The 19244-nt window shown below is 53.2% G+C and overlaps 6 protein-coding genes across 6 annotated transcripts; 2 read left to right on the forward strand and 4 right to left on the reverse strand.

Moving 5' to 3' along the window:
• Positions 1-227: 227 nt before the first annotated feature.
• PG986_008712 (uncharacterized protein) lies at positions 228-2703 on the reverse strand (the record flags this gene model as incomplete). Its single annotated transcript, XM_066844934.1, has 4 exons — positions 228-493; positions 566-769; positions 830-2499; positions 2558-2703. The coding sequence occupies 4 exons, from the start codon at positions 2701-2703 to the stop codon at positions 228-230; spliced, it is 2286 nt and encodes a 761-aa protein (XP_066697332.1).
• Positions 2704-4400: 1697 nt separating this feature from the next.
• PG986_008713 (phospholipase) lies at positions 4401-5490 on the forward strand (the record flags this gene model as incomplete). The annotated part of the gene is made up of 2 exons (XM_066844935.1): positions 4401-4583; positions 4735-5490. 2 exons carry the CDS (start codon positions 4401-4403, stop codon positions 5488-5490), a joined length of 939 nt encoding a protein of 312 aa, XP_066697333.1.
• A 1396-nt stretch (positions 5491-6886) lies between these two features.
• Positions 6887-7880, reverse strand: PG986_008714 (histone H2A.Z; the record flags this gene model as incomplete). Its single annotated transcript, XM_066844936.1, has 3 exons — positions 6887-7075; positions 7202-7333; positions 7770-7880. 3 exons carry the CDS (start codon positions 7878-7880, stop codon positions 6887-6889), a joined length of 432 nt encoding a protein of 143 aa, XP_066697334.1.
• A 1386-nt stretch (positions 7881-9266) lies between these two features.
• PG986_008715 (uncharacterized protein) lies at positions 9267-11742 on the reverse strand (the record flags this gene model as incomplete). Its single annotated transcript, XM_066844937.1, has 8 exons — positions 9267-9737; positions 9819-9962; positions 10013-10865; positions 10915-10987; positions 11037-11091; positions 11153-11254; positions 11305-11568; positions 11620-11742. 8 exons carry the CDS (start codon positions 11740-11742, stop codon positions 9267-9269), a joined length of 2085 nt encoding a protein of 694 aa, XP_066697335.1.
• Positions 11743-14585: 2843 nt separating this feature from the next.
• Positions 14586-17253, forward strand: PG986_008716 (uncharacterized protein; the record flags this gene model as incomplete). Its single annotated transcript, XM_066844938.1, has 5 exons — positions 14586-15320; positions 15345-16120; positions 16218-16531; positions 16627-16878; positions 17048-17253. 5 exons carry the CDS (start codon positions 14586-14588, stop codon positions 17251-17253), a joined length of 2283 nt encoding a protein of 760 aa, XP_066697336.1.
• A 286-nt stretch (positions 17254-17539) lies between these two features.
• Positions 17540-18641, reverse strand: PG986_008717 (uncharacterized protein; the record flags this gene model as incomplete). The annotated part of the gene is made up of 2 exons (XM_066844939.1): positions 17540-17544; positions 17630-18641. The coding sequence occupies 2 exons, from the start codon at positions 18639-18641 to the stop codon at positions 17540-17542; spliced, it is 1017 nt and encodes a 338-aa protein (XP_066697337.1).
• Between the last annotated feature and the right edge of the window lie 603 nt (positions 18642-19244).

A 19244-nucleotide genomic window follows, 5' to 3' on the forward strand; every position in this document is an offset into this window, starting at 1 on the left:
AAACTTCTCTTGCGCCTTTGGTTGCTGACCGCTTACGTGTTTATGGCCTCACTTGCCTTTTGTAGTTTCAGTGTCGGTGGGTTGAGACGATACTCGTGTTGTTGTGCTTGTCGAGGTCTACGTTAGCGTTATCGGCAGTAAGCCCAGTTCGAGCACGGATTTCCATTCCATTTCTGACTGCTTTGTTTGTTCGACACTCGATACAGCCTGGGTCGGATAGGTTTGACTCAAAAGCCTCCATGAGAATCGCTTTCCCACAAGCCGTTGGCATAGGCAATTCCTTCGACGGGAGACTGGTGGAAGCCCTCAAAGATGGAAGGGTCGAACATTTCGGACGTGAAAAGCTGGAACGCCTCCATATCCTCGGTGGTGAGAGGGGTCTCTTGAACCGGACCGGTTCCGGCGATGTGGGAAGCGCTAACGGCGGCAGATTGCCCGGCACCCGCGGCCATTATAGTATCGGAGCAACCCTCGCTCGTGCCGGGCGCCAGGCCTATTTCCCTCTGTCAGAAACGGCCGGGCATGACTCACGCCTGCGAGGCTACAGTAGGCGGTAACGACTGACCTTTGACGCCACACATCCTCACCAAACGGCGGATGTACTCCAGGCAGCTCCAAACCAGGCTGTTGTCGTGATCCAGCGCGTGAAATATCGTTTCCACCTTACCCAGCAGAGCCTTCGCGTGCTGAACGGCTGGTTCGTCTGCCGTACTCTGCCCGTGCTGTGCCCACAGCAAGCGGCCACTGATGACCAGCGAAGCCGCGAAGACTGTTGGCAAGTCTGCGTGTTAGTTTCACCACAGTCTCGCTAGAAAACGGGTTGGCTCACCGTAGTACAGAGTGAAGAATGGTGCCCCGAGGTTGTTCTTGCCTGTTTGGTCTGCGCTGATGATGGCATGGACGATGTCAATGGTAAGCTGTGCTGCCCGTATACATTCGTGCGCCTCCGCCATAGCGAGCTGTATCAAGTATGGCGGGGCTTCACCTCCCGCACCATCGGTTCGGAATATGTGACGTATGGTGGCGCTAAGCAGTGGCTTATGTATGAGGATGCCGAGGTTGTGATGTCTGAGCGTGAGAATGACACGCAACCGATTCGCTGGGGTATTCTGAAGAAGCATGGTAGAGTCAGGCTCCAAAAGACACAAATGCGGTGGCAGGCGTGCCACCCAGCTCTGTAGCATCTTCCGCAGCTCACCCGAGGCCCTGAGGGAGTCCATGTCGTCCAGGTTGACGCCAGAGCTCTCGAGGTTCGCCCCATATTGATCGATGAGGGACTTGGCCATTACCTGATACAGCTTAAACGAAACAGCAAGGACCTGGCAGGGTAAATCAACACTGATGTCGGCACTACCGGGGGATGACGGAGACAGTCCGAGGGCTGGTTCTCGTCGGTTCATCAGCTCATCGGGAATGCTTGCCGGTCTGCCAAAGGCCGCGCTGAGGATCTTATCCAGGCAATATATTACGACCCAGGTCCGGCGGCGGCACTCTTCTTGAATAGGGTCGATAGCCTTCTTGACGGCATCATTATGGAGTCCTAACGCTATGGCCGACCGGGTTACAAGCCCGTGAGTGTTCCAGGCCTGCACCGAGCGCTGGGTCCCCTGGCAGTGGATAACCACGAGCAGCAGGTAATGGACAATCTCCAAGCTGATGACACGTTTTGAGAGGTCGCCGCAGAGCTCCAGGGCCCTTTTGTAGAAGACGTTGGACTTCTCAAAGCGTTTCTTAGCCGATGGGATACTATCTTTGTCGAAAGTGCTGGCCATGGCGAAAATCACGTTGAGGGCTCCCAGCCAGGTTCTGCGAACCCTGGTGAAGTTATTGCGTTTGCACTCGGCGTAGGTACCCCTCATCGTCTCTTCATGTATGAAAGGGAAAACGGCACCGGCCGTGTCAAAGTATACGTCGAGAAAGTGGTCCATCTCTTCGATTGACGGCAGGATGGTGGGAAAAGAGTCGGCCGGGGCTGTCAATGGAGCCGGTGGGTGATGGGAATGGTCGCGGGAGAAGCTCGCTATGCTTTCGCCCAGAGCCGAGCCCCTGCCCAGGGTGGCTATGACGGCTGGCGAGGTCTGGTGCACAGCCGCTATGCCGCGGAAAAGGAGCTGCGTGAAACTGATGTTGGACGACTCTCCAAAGAAAGCGGAGCTCTGCTCCTCGAGGAAGATCATGGCCATGCCATTGGTCGACGCGTCCTCGTCCTGCGGCTCTTCCAGGCCGGTGGCACGCGTCGTGGCCACGGGCTCAGCCGCGCCAAAGGACGGGGCGACGCCGGCGGTGCGGCACGGGGGGGCGTCCGGGCACGGCAGGAGGTGCCCTTGGAGAACGTCGTTGAGCCGCTGCAGCTTGCGCTCGACCGACGCCACGCGCTGCTCCAGGTCGGAGACGTAATCTTTGCGCACAATAACATTGGTGGCCGAGTCCCCCGGCTCGTATATGCAGTCAAAGCCTAGGGTCAGGCAGGACGTGCATGAGGGTCGCTGTCCGTCGCATCTGTCCACGGGCGCCAGGTCAGCGGATGCACGCAAGCGCTGGGGCGTCGCTCGGCGACGTGGCCATAGCTACCGAGACTTTCGCATCCGGCAGGCGTTGCACGCCAAGCCGATGCGCCGCCGCTTGTGCCTCGTGGGGGGGCGGTTCGGCGCCCGAATCCCGATCATCATCTACCGAGGCTGTATTTGACGCTTGCTCCGCCATGGGTACGATGTCGCGTAGTGGGTGGGCAGACGGGTCGGCCGGGAAGGAGGGGAACAGGAGCCTGCAACGCCACGGATGGACGGGCCAGCATCGGAAACGCAATAAGCGGAAGAATCTCAGAAGTCGTCCCGCGGAGTCCTACAGGGTGAACGGCCGGGAATCGGGGAGAGAGCGGGGAGGTAAAGGAACGGCAGAAAAAAAACTACCGCTAATTATGTAAGTACCTGTCAGAAGGTGTCAGGAGCATAAGGTCAAAGGTGGCTGGTGGTTATGGCACAGGTGGACCTAAGCCACACTATAAAAGAAAAATAGCACAGGCGGAGATAAGCCGCTTGTACTTTTAAACGAGAATACACGAACTGTTACGACCCGACCTAACCATGCGGCCAAGAACCCCACAAACCGGCACGAAACTACGATGCCCCGACCAGGCTACGATACCACAGCCACAGACCGCACCGCCAGCTACACCAACATGAACTCCGGCATCCTCCAACGAGGAGCAACGATCACGGCGGCGCCACCTCGCCCGGCGATGGGACGAACGCGCCTGGAAGCGATAAGTAGTAGACGCGAGTCACGTGACGACTCACAAGGATCACCAACGCCAAGGCCCTGATCCGAGTGAGCCAATGACAAAGGGATCAGGAGGATCACCTGGGACGTAGGACGAACCAACTGATCCAGTGTGGTCGGTAAAGGAGGGATTGGATATATAACGATGGACCTTTCCTATGTATTTCATATAGGCACTACTCTCTACTTCAGTCAAGTTCTACGATCAGTTGAAGATATTGCCCATTGTATCAGACGGGCGCACTCGTCTGCACGTTCAAGTCCTCTCTCTCGCCTGAGCCAACATAAACCCCCAGCACATCTACCGTCACGGCTCTGAACCACTGAGCAAGCTAGCGTCTCGTGCGGACCGACCTGGTCCCTAGTGGGGGGCCACAGGCCCCTGATTGGGCCTATTTCTGCCAGGCTCCTGCCTGATCCCGAATTGTAGCTTCTTAAGCTACGCCTTCGTCATAAGCATGCCGTCGCGAAACCTTCTACCCAGTAGTCCTTCCTTCCCCCGTGTAAAATCATTCTCCTACTTGGGAGCCGCACCCCCTTGGGCGTGTCGACGATCCCGCGCTTTTGGTTTTGCCGCCAGGTTGACGGGAAGAGGGTTCCCGTCGGCTTGTCCTCGCCATAGCGGCGTAGCAGGAAGCTCTGCGCTCGGCTTCAGAACGTGCCGGCCGCAGGAGCATTTATGGACGTGATGATGCACGTGGTGTACCAGCCCAGTCAGGCCTTCTGGGCCACTATTGCGGCAGTTCGAGCAGAGGTCGCTAAGGGCGACATCCCTTGGACGCGCCGCGGTGCGGGAGGGAGAACTACGGCTTGGTCGGCAGAACTTGGGACGGCGGTGGTGGCGTTTGAACTCCCTGCTACGCGACCTGCCACAGACTTCACAAACGCGATAGATGGTAATCGTGGGCACCACTGCGACTGTCCCTTGGCAGCATCATCCTTTCGCCCGCAGTGCCTGATATAAGGACGCCGTATCTGCCAGCCAGAAGCTCCGGATTCGGCTTACCACCCAACGCAGCCGTTGCCGTCTCCTCGATGCCGCAGCTGTTACGAGCGCCGCGGCGTCGTCCCTCTTATATAAGGACCTGGGTCTCCTAGGCTTTCCTTTCTGCGGCATAAGCATGTCGACTTGCAAGCACACGAGCTGGCTGAGCATCCTGCGCAAGGACCACGAACCTGTCCTGGAGATCCCATCGCGCCCGCGGCTGCTTCTAGGTAGCATGGGCAAGCCAGAAGAGGAATTCCCGAATCTGGTCATTCAGATCGGGAACCAGTCTAAGCTCCGATTCCTTAGGAGGCTAGGGGTAGGCAGCACGCTCCCCGGGGGGCGGGAGAAGGGCGCACGGGGAAATCCACCTGCACGCGCTGGTTGGCAATCGGAGCGGAGGACCTGGCTTCTTTGTCGACGCCAATCTGCCAACGCACAACCGGACCACGAGGCTTTGGAAGTCGCAGAACTGCCATGACAGTATCGTCCGTTCTCTGCAAAGCCTCCCCCAGCCACACAAAGCCACAGAGGTAAGCGATCACATATTTTACCGGCTCCTCGTCCCGTTCGCCAACGTGGTCTGCTTCTTTGCCGACGACGTCGGTGGCCCTCGCCGGGTCGCTCATCGCTTGGCGGCGTGGCTGGATAAGGGACAGCCCTCCACCATCCACGTTCCTCCATGGCACGTGTTGGTCGTTGTCGAGGGCTCGGAAGACGGCCACTTGGCGGCTTTTAGAGACTTAATAGGCCAGGAGACCAGTATAGACATAAGAGACCGCTTTGCGGGCATTCGTATCGTACGTGTAGGCCCCGAGCCTGGTAGCTCCCGGCGCAGGCAGGGGTACAAGGCCCAGTCCTTCAGCAAGCTGGCCCGTGTTATGTCGGATCTGTCGAATAGGTTGAGGCAAGGAAGGCTCGCTTCCGACTGCCTCTTCAGTGCCCTCCATCTGGCCAAAATGCTCCAAAGCATGGCAGTGCACATTACGCAGGCGCCCCGTGAACCGTTTGACCTGGTACGCACCTCGCGCGCACATACCCCCGTTGCGCCGGACCTGGACGCACACCTAGCCCGTTTCCTGGGGAATTTCCGTTCCCTGGAGCCTCTGAAAGAGGTGGGCGTCCCTCTGATTGCCTCAAGCTTCATCGATCAATACCCTTCCGGAATGCATCGTAAGTCGCCCGCCGTGTCCGTAGCCGAGATCGAAACGAAACGACCGTCTTAATATAGCCTTCAGCCCCCGGCACGCGTTCGCCGCGTTATATAGAGAAAACGTGTTACCGCGTGTGCAAGGGTCTCGTCTTAGCCGATGAAGGATCCGACTGTATGCTTCTCCCTTTGAAAAAAAGTTTAATTCAAAATTACTTTTTTTAGTTTTATTATCGTTAATTTTTTTTAAATATAAAATAACGAAAAATATTTTTAATTTTAAAAAGGTATTATATTACGTAATATAGTTCTTTTTAAAATTATATTAAAATAATATAATATATTAAAAATACTTTTAAAAATAAATATGAAATATATTAAATAATATAACCATTATATATAATTTAATTAAACTTAAGAAAGTATATTAATTTTAATTCGAATTATTTATTTTAAAAATTAATAAGTGGCCCGTTATAAGAGTATTTCGTTGCACGGTGAGTTAGTTTAGCCATTACGGCGCACCTCAGCATCTATCCTACCACTTACTGTACCGAAATCGCACTACATCTAGCAGAGCGCAATTACCAAACCAGAAACCCCAGATGCTTCTATGAAAGCAAAATCGACTTTAGGTTACATTATCCTTGGACCTTCTGAAAATAGAGGGGGCACTGAAACCAAGCCACTTAGAGGCCGCCAGAGGACGGGAACCCCCAAAAGTCAATTGAGAAATGTAACACAACGTTTCAGATTTAGCGGTGGCTGGTCGCTGGCTGGCCCTTCTTAAACAGCCTTGATGACAGCAGTGCGCGGCCAATGGCCACCATCTGAGCGTAGGTATTAGGTGTCAATAGGATTGCTAGTGCTGGCAAGCCTTCAGCATTCGAGTGTGAACCGTTCGAAGCTCTTCTCCGGTAGATGACGATATAGATATGCGGACAACCGAATATTTCATTTATGTATTTATGAGAGGAGAGTATGTCTTTAAACATTAAGCGCCGTAAGATCTCGTCACATCGGAAAGGAAAGAAAAAGAAAAAGAAAGAGGAATCGCCCATGACGAACCGTAAGCCTGTGTTGTTGTACATTGCTGCCTCTCAGAAGGCAATAGTGGAGATGAGACGGCCTCTCACACCTTGCTTTCCAGCATATCTATCTCAGTAGCTGATAATCGAGCATTGACTGACAACGTGACTAGAACCATTAAACGTGTATGATATCCCCACCAAACGTCTGACAGCGCAGCCAACCGAGATCGAGACCCGTATTGCAGCCTCGAACTACTCGTGAACTCTTTTTTGGGCGGTGGCCTAGCCGCAGCAGCCTGATTTGGCGCTGACCTGGCGCCACCCTTTTTGCCACAACCTTTCACTCCATGAAGCAGAAACCTGTTCCCGCGAACCGAGACCAACCAGACAATTCAGATAATAACACCGGAAAACTCAGGAACGAGAAAAGTCAAAGAAGATCTACACTTCCTGGGCCTTGGCCTTCTTCTTCTGCTCAACCTTGAGGAGCAGGGCGCGGTTGATGTGAGGCAGGACACCACCGAAGGCAATGGTAGCCCGAATAAGGGTATCCAGCTCTTCGTCACCACGGATGGCGAGCTGCAGGTGGCGAGGCGTGATACGCTTGACCTTGAGGTCCTTGGCCGCATTCTGGAAATCTCATTAGCTTTGTCCTACGACCATGGCATCATGTCACGTGTGGTTGCTTGTTATGGATGTTGAGATACGAGATGGGCGGGATAGGCAGCAGTGCGGGTGAAAAGAGGTGTGACTCACTCCTGCAAGCTCCAGGACTTCGGCAGTCAGATACTCGAGCACAGCCGTGACGTAGACTGCAGCCTTTGCACCAACGCGCATCTTGTTCTGGGTGTTCTGCTTCAAGAAACGCTTGACACGACCGCAGGGGAACTGGAAAAGCACCCTTGTTAGTATTCGCCGTCCATGTGTCATATCTGCAACGTTTCAAAAGACTCCGCGCATTGTGTAGTTTCGTAGATTCGGCGACCGTAAATAGCTTCGCGCTGCCTAAAGTCTGTCGAGAAGCGGGGATAGCTCCAGTTAAGCTCTGGTATTAGGCGGTCGGATATCGCTCTCGGAAGGCCGGCCAGGAAATCGTATGCAATGATGCAACAATTGCATATACGCGACACGGCGGGTGATGCATTCGGTGCAACAAATGGTCGGGAGCAATCGGGTCGAACTATGGACGCGTCGTTGTCGGCGTGGTCGTGGGGTTGAGGCGCAAAGTTGTCGTCGAAGCTCCGGAAGCTCAAAATCACGATCGCAAGGGCGCAAAAAGATCCCGGATGCCGGGAAACCTCATAGAAAAGGCGCGAGAACTAACCTGAAGACCGGCGCGAGCAGAGTGGCTCTGCTGCTTCTTGGGACCCTCGACCGCAGAAGTCTTTCCACCCGAGCTCTTTCCGCCAGAAGACTTGCCCTTTCCGCCCGGCATTTTGATATCGATATGCGCGTCGAAAATAAAAGGTGTATGGGTTGGAATGGATTTGTGAAAATCCAATAATCGAACTGGTCGGGACGGATGCGAAGTCGATGGGGGAAAAAATTTGGCAGAGGGAATGTTCTGTTGTGGTGGCGGTGGTGGTCGGGAAGGCTCTTTTTCGTGGAGGCCAGGCGTAGAAGTCGTCAGAAAATCAGATGGCGGCGCGCGTAGGAAAACGTTGCTTGCTTTGCGTTGTGTCGAGCTCGCAGGTGCACGCCGTTCGTGGATTGGCCCGTTGTTATTATGGGAGGTCGCTCCCCAATCGTGTTCCACCAAATCCCCCCCAAGGCCCCCAAGCAGGCTAGTCGATTAGCAGGTTGGGCGTTCACCTTCAGCAGGCTCGCTGCTGGGCACGCTGGGCTGGGCACCTAAAAGCACCGCCAAAAGGCCTGGCAGATAGGCGGACAGGCAGGCACCCGCTGCTTGGGGCTGCTTGTCAATCCTTCGGTGGATTTTGGGCCAATGAGGGGTCAGGCTGGGGGGGAGCTGTTTGCCTTGGACCTCCCAAAAAATTTCGCTTGGTCGGCCGGATAAACTCCGGCTGCCGAGATGGGCCAAGCGCGCAGTTTGAGGAGAGAGCACAGCATACGAAGCCATGTATGCCAGAAGGAAAGGGCTTCGCTTGAAGGCAAGGGTGAGGTAAAATATGAGAAATGCGCCCGGCAAAGGAAACAATCGTAGGGCTTTCTGTTCCCATCGTTCCTGCCCAGAAATAGGCTGAGAAGGGGGGGATGTGCAACTGACCTTGTGCTTACCATCGCTCAGGGAGGCTCTGAGGAGGGCAAACTCAACCCGGCAGTAGCAGCCCAACTATGGGGTCTGGGCCGTTCTGGGAAGATTGCATGATGCGTACGACCTGGTACAATGCCATAAGAGGGCTTTGCAGGGTGTCAGGAGTCGTATGTGGGAGTTATGCTGAACGGCGTTGGTATCTCAACTGCCAACTTGACGTCGGCTACCTGGCTTGGAGCTCAGGCGCTGGAAACTTGGAGGCCGAGCTGTGGCTTGGCCGGGCTAGCATGCAGGGCAGCCACAGCCCCACTCACTGCCCACATCAGCCTTTTTACCCCAAAACCGATCTTCGGTGTGGTGTCTTGGCAAATCAAGGTGAGATGGTCCGGTCACTCCAGTGGAGTTAGTGTGTAGTCGGGCCCATAATCCTTAACCCAACTGCAAGTCGTCTTGTCGCATCAATTGATCACATTCGAGCTGAGAAGCAAATGCATGGGACTACACTAACCTTAGGTAATTCTTGATTGAATAATCGTACTAAATGTCCTCTCACGTGCATGATTCCTTCGCCCAATTTTTCTATGAACACCACATCATTTACTCGATTCAAGTGCGCAACACCTTGAGCGCCGTCACCAAGCTCTCCTTCTGTCGCTCCAATGCCATGCGCTGCTGCTTGGTGTCAACGTCTTCGCCCGCAATCAGCTCAAGTTGATCCTCCGTGAGGCTCATCACCATGTCAGAACCCATGACTTTGAGGGGGCTCACCTCGCCCTCCAGAAGGAAGTACAAGATGACCTGCTGACAGATGACGTCCACAAAGCGCTTGCGAGAAATCTTGTAGTAGCTCATCAGAGTGTCAAGGATGTCCTCGCACACTTGATGCGCGTTGTCCTTGTTCTGTGCGTGGCTTTTGATGCTCTCGACGTCCACGTAGCGACTATCCCCATGCCCGTGGAACTCCACCGTTAGCTCGTCCAGCGCTTCGACCATCCGCTCGCCGCGCTTGCGTTGAAGGGTGCCATTGAAGGAGTGGTTGAAGGTAGCCGGCCGACCGCCGCGCTCAATACCCAGTAGCTAGTGGGCGTGCGACATGGCACGGCGGTACGCATCACACAGTCGGTCCATCAGAATGGCGTCCCACAGCTGCTCTCTGACTTGCTCTTCGGGGCACAATTTGGCCAGAAGCTCAAAGGTGTAGTCGTGAACCAAAACGATGGCCTTGCTGATGTGTGACAACACAAGAGGCTCCCACTTCTCGGTTTGTTCCTCGAAAACCGTGGCGAGAACGGCTCCGCCAAACTACGCTCTGGTTAGCAACAATACGACCCATCGGTAAAGCCTGTACTTACCGTTCCAAGCTCTGGACCGCGGCTAGAGGCATACACATCCTCAATCTGCTCCATTATCGGGTTCCCCGAGGACGGAGGACAATCATAGTCGTCTTCTTCAAGTATATCAAGAAGCTCGGGGTACTTGTCCAGAGGAATCTCGAATGGAAGGCTGCCCGTCTTACTCGCGAACGACCCTTCCTCTTCGTCGTCAGACCATTTGGGCCCGAAGTCCAGTTTGTGGCCTCTATCCTTGAAGAGGTTCGAGAAGTCCTCGTTCAGCTTCATCATTCTGGTCACTAACTTCAAACCCGGGTCGGTCTTGAACAGCTTGTCGCTGGCATAGTATCCATTCAAGGCGGCTCCGGTGACCTCTTGGAATCTCGAGGCCAACTTTCCCAAGTATTGCCGCTGAGACTGTTCACCTGCCCGAGCTGGGCCCATGGCGTCCAACTTGCCCTTGCACGCCTGGAGTCTGTGCTCGATGTCAGTCTTGACGTGCGGGATCTCTTGCTTGGAGATGTTCATGAGCAATCCTCGCAATCTCAGTTTGAGGGCAGTAATGCCACAGTGTTCGGAAATGGCTGACCACGCATGATCCATGAAGAAAGCCTCTTCGGAAGCGAAGCGCTGCGAGAGTGTGGAACTGTGGTCATCTGCGCCACGGTTCTTGACCACGTGGTATCCCAACTTCAAGTTGCTACCTTTGCCCAGAACAAGGTCGCGGATTGTATCCTTGGATGCTTCTTCTGTGGCAAGATCAGGTTTGGTGAGCACACCCATGGTTCTCACTCCAGCTGGGTCAGCAGTCTCGGCAAGCTTCAGGATCTCCTGAGTGGCCAAATCGACGTTGCAAGGGACAATAGCCAAAATTCTACCGAGTCATTAGCAGCGATGCGCCGCCATGGAAGTTGTATACCCACATGGTTCTCCGATCATTCATGTACGACTTGACCGTATTCTCGACGAGGACAATGTCGTTCTCAGTGGTAAGCCCTACGTGGAGGTAAGCCAATCTAACCTTTCCTGGTGGTCACTGACTTACCAGGTGTGGCTACTCGGAATATGCCTGGAACATCAATAACGGTGAGATGTTCTTGCTGGAGAGAGAAAGAGAACATAGTCAGCATTGGTACGTGTCGGTATCGAAGGTCAACGTACATCGGGGCCACAGATCTCGATCTTCAAGATGTCCTGGCTGAATGCAGAGCGTCCGTCGTTGGTGTCGGTCTTTGACATTCGAATGCCCATTGCGACGTTGGCCTGGAAGATCAGCACCAAAATCGCCGAAATGTAGTGTTGAAGCGCCATACCTCCTCGAAGACCTTGATGAGCTCTTCGTCATTCATCTCTGGAAGCTCGTGCTTGAAGTCAAGCAGCTGCCTCTTGGTCTGCTCGTCGGCATTGGGGCGGGGGGATAATAGAGATGAAGATGCGCTTCTCCGCAGCGCGGCGACAGGTGATCTGGGTCGCATAGCGAGTGCAGAGTCCTGCGGCGCAAGGGAACGAGAATCCGGTGACGCTCTCCAAGACCGAGCTCTTGCCACTGGACTGGTCGCCGACCGCGACGAGCTACTCTATGATCAGTACCATGTGGGATCGCGTCAAGGATGGATGGCATTTCTCACCTGGGGCAGTGGGATGAGGGCGCCGACGTTCAGCTCTCGCAACTTGTCGATCTTGGTAAGTGTGACCTGGTTTCCCAGACCAATTTCGCTTTTAGCCATCTTGGCTGTAGTCTCACTTTTCATGATTTTCATGAAGTCTCTAGGAAATGATCGCAAGTTGGTTTCGAGAATGAAGGGAAACCAGTCCGACTTGAAGGTGGGCAGTCTCTGTTTATTTATCTTGGAATCCTACCTGGTCAGCACAACTTGGTGGGTGGACATTGCCATTGCGGTATTTCCACAAGTACTCGAAGGTACTCGACAATGTTCAGGCCACGTCCATCGGCAATTTAATGTTTTCATCTCCTACCAAGTCATCTACAAACGGATTCGGTTGCCTCTCTCAAGTCAAATAGGCATTTTGGCTCGTGGGCCTCCTCGTTGGCAAACGGATCTGTAACCCATTGTCGCACAGGCGCTGTTAGTTCCCGTTGTGACAGCATGCTAGTACGCTGACCAATACCTCGACCTCCAACGGGTATTGCTGTTTACACCTCATGAGTCACTGTAAGACACAGGGTTCAAACGAATGCCTGCTTATCGACCGTTGTTTTCATGAAATGGTACACGGGACTCCAGTAATTCGTTGTTGACACGGTCCTGTCCCCATAGACAACCCCTTGCCAAACAGGTATTCGGGAGCCAACCTGACCTTAATAATACATAGATACATAATACACACACCTTGTACTAAGGCGTAATGCTGAAACCTGTAGACGGACATGGCAGTCAACATCCGATCCGCCAAGGTGCATGGAATACACCCGAGCCATGTGCTGGTACCTTGCCCATACCCTGCCAGCTATCTTCCAATATCCGACTCCATCTATGAGTGTCCGTTTGTGTCCCACATAGTTGAGCCTTCGCGACCACGGCTCAGTATAGCACCCCCGCTGCCAAGAACGTGTTTACGGCAAAGTCTCTGCCTAAGTACCCAGTCTGCAAATTGGTTTCCGTTGGCATCCCTTGCAGATTCTAGCCTCAATTAGACCTGATGGGTTCTCCTTCCAGGTGAAGGGCTGCATCTTCAAACTCTTTGCGTGCAATTTTTCAGGTCTGTCCCGTCCAAATAGGCTGGCGGAGGGCAGTAGTGCCCTCGTCTCTTCGCAACAGGGCTTCTCCGACTGTGTAGTGGTTCTGGAATGGAGCTTTGAGGATTTAAAGTTCGTCGCACGAATGCGTTGATCTCTTCTAGTCCCGATGCATCATGCCAGCTGGAATATAGTAATTAGTTGGCTTGTCAAGGGTAGTAGAATACCTTGGGAGAATTACCATACCTCTTGTCGGTTCTTCATGGTCTAAAAGACTATCCAGTGAGGGCCGCCGCGGATCAGATGACCCCCCAGTGGTACTATAGTCAAGGTAAACGGCGACTGGGTAGCCGGCCCTCGTGAAGACGATCGCTGGTAAGCGGTTGAAGTACTCCTTACGCTGAAGTCGCACTCTTGGGTAACGTTGAATATGCCGTATAGTAATGCAAAGACTTGACAGGCTGTTGGGGCAGGAACATTAGTGTCGTCCTTGCCGGATTTAGAATATCATCCTCACACTAGAATAATTGTAAAGCCAAAAGCAGCTGAGTGGATACCATTCGCTGTCTGCTTCCATTCAATCCGGGTAAAGCACAGGTAAACAATCCCTGAAACAGTGAAACAAGCGTCGACTAGCAAGACAATTTCTGAAGATATTCCTGGCGGTTGAGGATAATGCATTTGCAGTCGGCGGTAGATGTCCAGGATTAGAACTAGGACGGAAAAAGAAAGCTTGAGAACGTCAGCAACACTTTTATAGACCCGGCCACCTGGGCATTAAGTTAACGTACAGCTAAGACCTGCCTAATATGATAACGACGCAATTCCGCAAGGGCTTGTGCTTCATATTGTGGCAAATTAATATTGCGGTTAGAGATATAAACAAGGGAGCATGCATAAAGTGCGGTGCAAACAACTGCTACAATGATTCGGACTAAACGGAGAGCTCTTGGGGGCAAGAGGAAAATGCATTTCGGATTCGGCCGATTGATGTTTTGATGGGAGTCTGCCGGGCTTCCACCAAAATCACTAAATGGTATTGTCTCGGATGCAGCCGATTCATGATATCTCGCAGGCCAAAGTCTGTTTAGCGCCATGTTATATGGTGTTTGTGGAGTGGATTGAAGTCGGGAATGGATGGTGTTGGTTGCAATATTGAACTACGCTTGTAGCCGACCCGACAGTCGCTCAAGAGCGTCGGAGGGCTTATATAACCATAGCCTTTGCTACGCTTTAGTGTTACCTTGCTAGCAGTATGACGCACGTCTGCAGGCAGGCAGGCAGATCTTATGTACTTACTCAACGCTAAGACTGACCAGCCTTGTTCACTGTACACTCGACACTCCCAACTCGAGCCCATAGCGAAACACTGCCACCCGTAATTCCTGATGCATGTCTCGGATTTCCTTCCACGGGATGGTACATAACCGGCGGTAGGACTGCCTAGCTCAGCCATCTAGAGTTAAGGATCAGCCGAAGGTATGACATGACGAAAATAGAAAAGGACTTTCGGGTTCTACAGGCCAACGCAAGCCTTGCCAGAGGCTTGTCTCTTTAAAGCAGCTAGTATGCCCCGGGTGATGTGCTACGCGGCTTAGCTAGTGATCTGCAAAAGAAGAGGTGTGTGGGGTGGCTTAGCTGGTAGATCCATCTAGTGGGCGCAGACAGTCAGAGCTCGAGCAGGCTCCGGACATCTCACATATTTCCCAGAGACTTCCTGTCCTGAGACTTCCAAACAGCAAGATAAATGGGTCGATCGATTCCCAATCCCGCCCTTATGATTGACTAACACAGGCCTTTGTCAGTTTATTATATCCCCTCTACGCTGTCGCGTCATATCTCGTCTCTCTTATGACAAGCCGGTTCTTCGGCTCCGCAGTAAATAGGTAACACCAGATGCGGGCACCACGAGCCTTGGTCGACAGAGGGTGGCGTCGCACTGGCGCAATCAATATTGTCTGGGTGTCAACATGTGGACTCATCGTCTTAGCTGGCCTATTGTACTCCATCGCCCGCAACGAAAATGGCTCGAAGCTTCACTCGACCAAGATCTACCAAGGACGATGCCCCAAGTCGTCGCGGATCAGCACCGTTTTGCATCTTCTTGTCAACATTGTCTCCACGGGAATCCTGGCATCTTCCAACTTCTTCATGCATATCACCACTTCGCCCACCCGAAAGGAAATCGATCGGGCGCATATGTTTCTTCGACCTTTGGACATCGGCCTGCTGTCCCGGGGGAATCTGTCGTCCCTTTCGTACTTCAAGCGGGCCTGTTGGTCGATTCTTCTTCTCAGCAGCATCCCGATACATCTGTTTTTCAATAGTGCCATCTACAACACGGTTTTCCAGGGCGACAGTTTCGATGTCGCCATAGCAACCAAAGCATTTACCCAGAACAAGCAGTATTGGGCCCCGGGAGCCAGCTTGACGCCATCTGGTGCTTCTTCGCCTGTGCAAATATACCAGGACGTCGGATACGAAAACCCCAGTCATAACTACGAGGTGGAAGCACCGCTCGATGGCTACGGGAGTCCAGTCCACCTGAATGACTATCGGAATAAAAGCTCAGATATACGACACCGCATTGATGATTTGGCACAGCAAGGCTCCAAGTGGGAGTTTCTGGATGTAAGAGACTGCTTGAAGGAGTAGAAACCCAGAGGATATCGAGGCAGCTACAGCGATTTGATCATCACCATTTCTGGTGGAACGAATGATTCCACTGGATGGCTACGAAGCGAAGTATATGAGTTCGTTGGCAGTAACAGCTCCTACCTCCGCGACAAGTGGGACTCGGTTGTGCCGCCAGATCAGGTCAATCCGTTATGGTTTTGGGCCCAATGCGAAGCTCCATCTACCTCGCTCACATCCTGTAGCCGCATCCTCTCGCAACGAATCTCGTTCATCGAGGATGGCCGGCCCACAGACGAAACCAACGGCACGGAAATGGACTATGGGTACAAAGCGATACGAAGGGAACTGGAAATCGAAGGCTGCCTAGCGAAGCCAGTGGAAACCTGTCAAGTCCTGGTATCTAATGGTCTACTCATCGCTGTTCTGTTTTGCGTCTTTCTCAAGATTGTAACCTGCGTCGCGATATTGCTGCACCAGCAAGATGCCTCCTTCATAACACCGGGTGACGCGATCGAGTCTTTCATTACCGATCCGGACATCTACACTCGTGGCCTCGCTACGCTTAGTATCAAAGATAGCCAGCGCCTACAGTGTTCAACGCGGGAAGTAATCAAGGTCCCTGATGAAACGTACTTCGTCTCGTCAACCAGGCCCCGTCGATGGAACAGAAACCGCCGCCCTCTGAGCTCTGCTATACTTCAAGGTACATGGATCGAGATCTATTTTCCTAGCACCATCGCACTACTTGGGCTGCTCGCTGGCTGGGTGGTAGGAATAGCAGCCAAGAACTCAAGGTGAGTGTACATGCTTGGTCCCAGGCTGCAACATATTATTAGCATGAATAGCTTTATGGTGCTTTTCAATCACCTTTTCCACAACTTTAACTAACAGCTTGAATAGCTTTGGTGACTTTGGGCCGTCCAAAAACATACGGACTGTGAATTTACTGGACGGGTTGGGGTACGTCGCAACACTTATCTGCATAAACATGCCGCAGTTAATCCTCTCATTCATCTACCTCACTATCAACATGCTTCATACACAGCTCCAGGTCGAAAAAGAATGGAACTCGTATGGTCTCTCCTACAGGCCTCTTCGGGTATCTTACCCTAAGGGGCAGCAGACATCGACATACTGGCTCCAACTCCCGTTCAGGTACAGTATCCCGATGATTGGCACGAGCGCTTTGCTTCATTGGCTAATTAGTATCAAACAGCCTTTTCATGCTTATTATTAGCGGAAGTAAGTCTTCACACTCAAATCTGGCTTCAATTAATTATCGACACTAATGAGATCATAGGATCGGATATTGAGAAGACTGCCTATAATGAGCGTCTTCGCAACGAATTCCGTCTACCCGAGGACACGTTTGTTGGCATGGGCTATTCTGATACTAGCATGTTCATCCTGCTACTTCTTGGGCCTATTTCTATACTGTCCCCCCTTTTATTTAGGCAGTTAAAGATCCAGAGTGACATGGTCTTCGGGGGCACCAACTCCCTCATTCTCTCAGCGGCTTGCCACATTCCCCGGGCCCCAAGTCAGCTTGCAAGTAGGTATTGCCCATATATACATTCCTAAACATTGCCCAGATGACACGGATGTGTTAACGATTAGTTCAGAAGCAGGCACGATTGAAGCACCGCCCGTCATTCAACACGAACGGACGCAAAGTGTTGAGGCGTCGGCTGCTAATTTACCCCTCGTGGAAAGTGAGCCAGTTAGAACCGGCTTGGCGTACACAGAAGAAGACGGGGAATACCTAATTTCAGTATCCAGACAACCACTGCGCTGGGGTGTTAGGTCACTACCAACTGACCTGTCAAGAGACATATCAGTCGAAAATGATGAGCCGGTCATGCATTTGAGCTTTGGAACCGAGGACCACGATGTTCAAGAGCCGCAACCTGGCGGACTGTACGCGTGACGGTAGTCATGAATCTATCTTGTTCGAATATGCAATGGCATACTTCCCTCGCTAGAACAGTTGAATCCGTATGTACCCTCCAAGAAGTGCAGCGCGGCCTACTAGCTTGAATTTGACGCTCAGTTCCAAAATGGAAATAGTAAATATGAAAACGAAGAAAGCTCTAGATCCCTTAAAATTTAATGGCGAGAAGAACCTGTGCCCAGTAATCATGTAAACATGGTTGACCGCCTATTTCTTCATTAATGTCGTTGAAGATGACATCCCCGAGGACCCGGAGGGTCCCTCAATCTTGGTCGTGGAAATTTCTGGCAGCAAAGAATGCGGTGCCCCCTTCTTCGCCGCCCGCTCCCGCTCCCTAGCGGCCTGCCACCACAATTGCTCATCTTCCCATAGATCCCCGGGAAGAACGTCTTGATCATCGACCGACCGCATCCCGGGTACGACTTCTCCAGTTCCTGCAGAGTCTTCATCACTTTGGGCTGTGCGAATACGTCTTTGTACGTGAGGTGAATGCCGAACAAGCCCGGCTTACGCGGCGCCCCGGCGATGATTATGGTGTGGATCATGCCGATAGTGCCAACGGCCAGGAGAAACCACGTCTGGTTCTCGATGCCGCACACCGTAATAAGCAGGACACACCACAGGACTGCCAGGCCCGAGTATATGATGGGCGTGCTCCGCTTCCCCGGCAGTCCCTCCGACGAGGTGGCCAGGTCTTCGAGGTCGAGACCCCGCCCGGCCCCGATGATAACGATGGCATGCTGGGCCCCGTTGCCCCGAGTCAGGACGAAAGTCTTGTTCGAGTTCTTGTTGCAGGCCCATCGCTCTTGGGTCCAGTGCTGGAGGCTCGCTGTCAGAAAGGCCAAGGCGGTCCCGAGGGCCGTGACGGCGAACTCTTGCCAGACTCCGTAGAGCGCCCATGGGATCGCCGCGATTGCCAGCTGCAAGGCTGCCACCACATAGCCAGAGTACCAAAGCAGGTCTCGATCGGGAACTCCGGCTTTCTTTTCCGAGCTAGCCTCGAACACGGAGACGCAGAGGCCAGCCCGGCGTCGGCGCCGGACGCCCGCCTCCGCCAGCATCTGCGTGAGCCTTCCTTTCACCTGCCTCGGCATCCAGTAATCTTCATAATCGCGGAGGAGCCGGTTGATGACCCATGAGTTGTTCGTTCGGTGGTAACCCCATTCCGTGCTCATCACCACCGCCGGCAGCTCCGGGGCCGGCAGAAAGGTCTTATCGCCGACGGCGGCGAGGATGCCCGAGAAGCTGTAGGTGACCCATCCGAAGGAGAAGACGACGGGAGGCGGGAGCCAGCTATCGCCACCTGTCTGCTGCGCGAGTGCTCCCTTGACAACGTCGGCGCCGACAAGCAGGAGCAGAGACATGATGTCGGACGGGTCTGCCCATTGTGCCCGGATCTGAGAGGAGACGCCAAGCTCTTGGCGTGCAAGGACTGATACTATGGATAGGGGGAGCCATATCGACAGAAGATGAAAGTCTCGGAAAATAGTCCCGACTTTTCACTCTGCTACAAGGCGCCAGGCTTCCCCCTTTTTGTGTTTCTAAGCATGTGTCTCCGTTTGCCCCATAGCCACTGAGCGTCCTGCATCTTCCATTGGTCAAATGAAGACGCTCTGCCTCACAAGGCAGCCACCGCGCGAACCAGACTAATGTATCCATCATGTATGCCCATTCTCCATCTTGTGTCTCTGGACTTCTACGGGGCGATTCCAATATGTAGGTGTACGGTCCAATGACTTCGCCACGAACCCCTCACAGCAGGGCATTGTACGTGCCCATGGGTGCCCAAGTATGCCTTGGGCGCAAATACCCCGCACTTGCTTTCTCTTGATTCGCGAGCCTTGCTGCACGACCATGCAAGATGCTATACAGAACAGTAGGATGTGGGATGTGGATCTTCAAGTAATTTACTTACCGTGATGCTAGTCTCTACCAACGTCAAACCGTAGAATGGATGTACCGACAGC

The sequence above is a fragment of the Apiospora aurea genome (genome assembly GCF_038362705.1).
Source record: "Apiospora aurea strain CBS 24483 chromosome Unknown utg000006l_segment0_segment0, whole genome shotgun sequence".
In the NCBI taxonomy this organism is placed as follows: domain Eukaryota; kingdom Fungi; phylum Ascomycota; class Sordariomycetes; order Amphisphaeriales; family Apiosporaceae; genus Apiospora; species Apiospora aurea.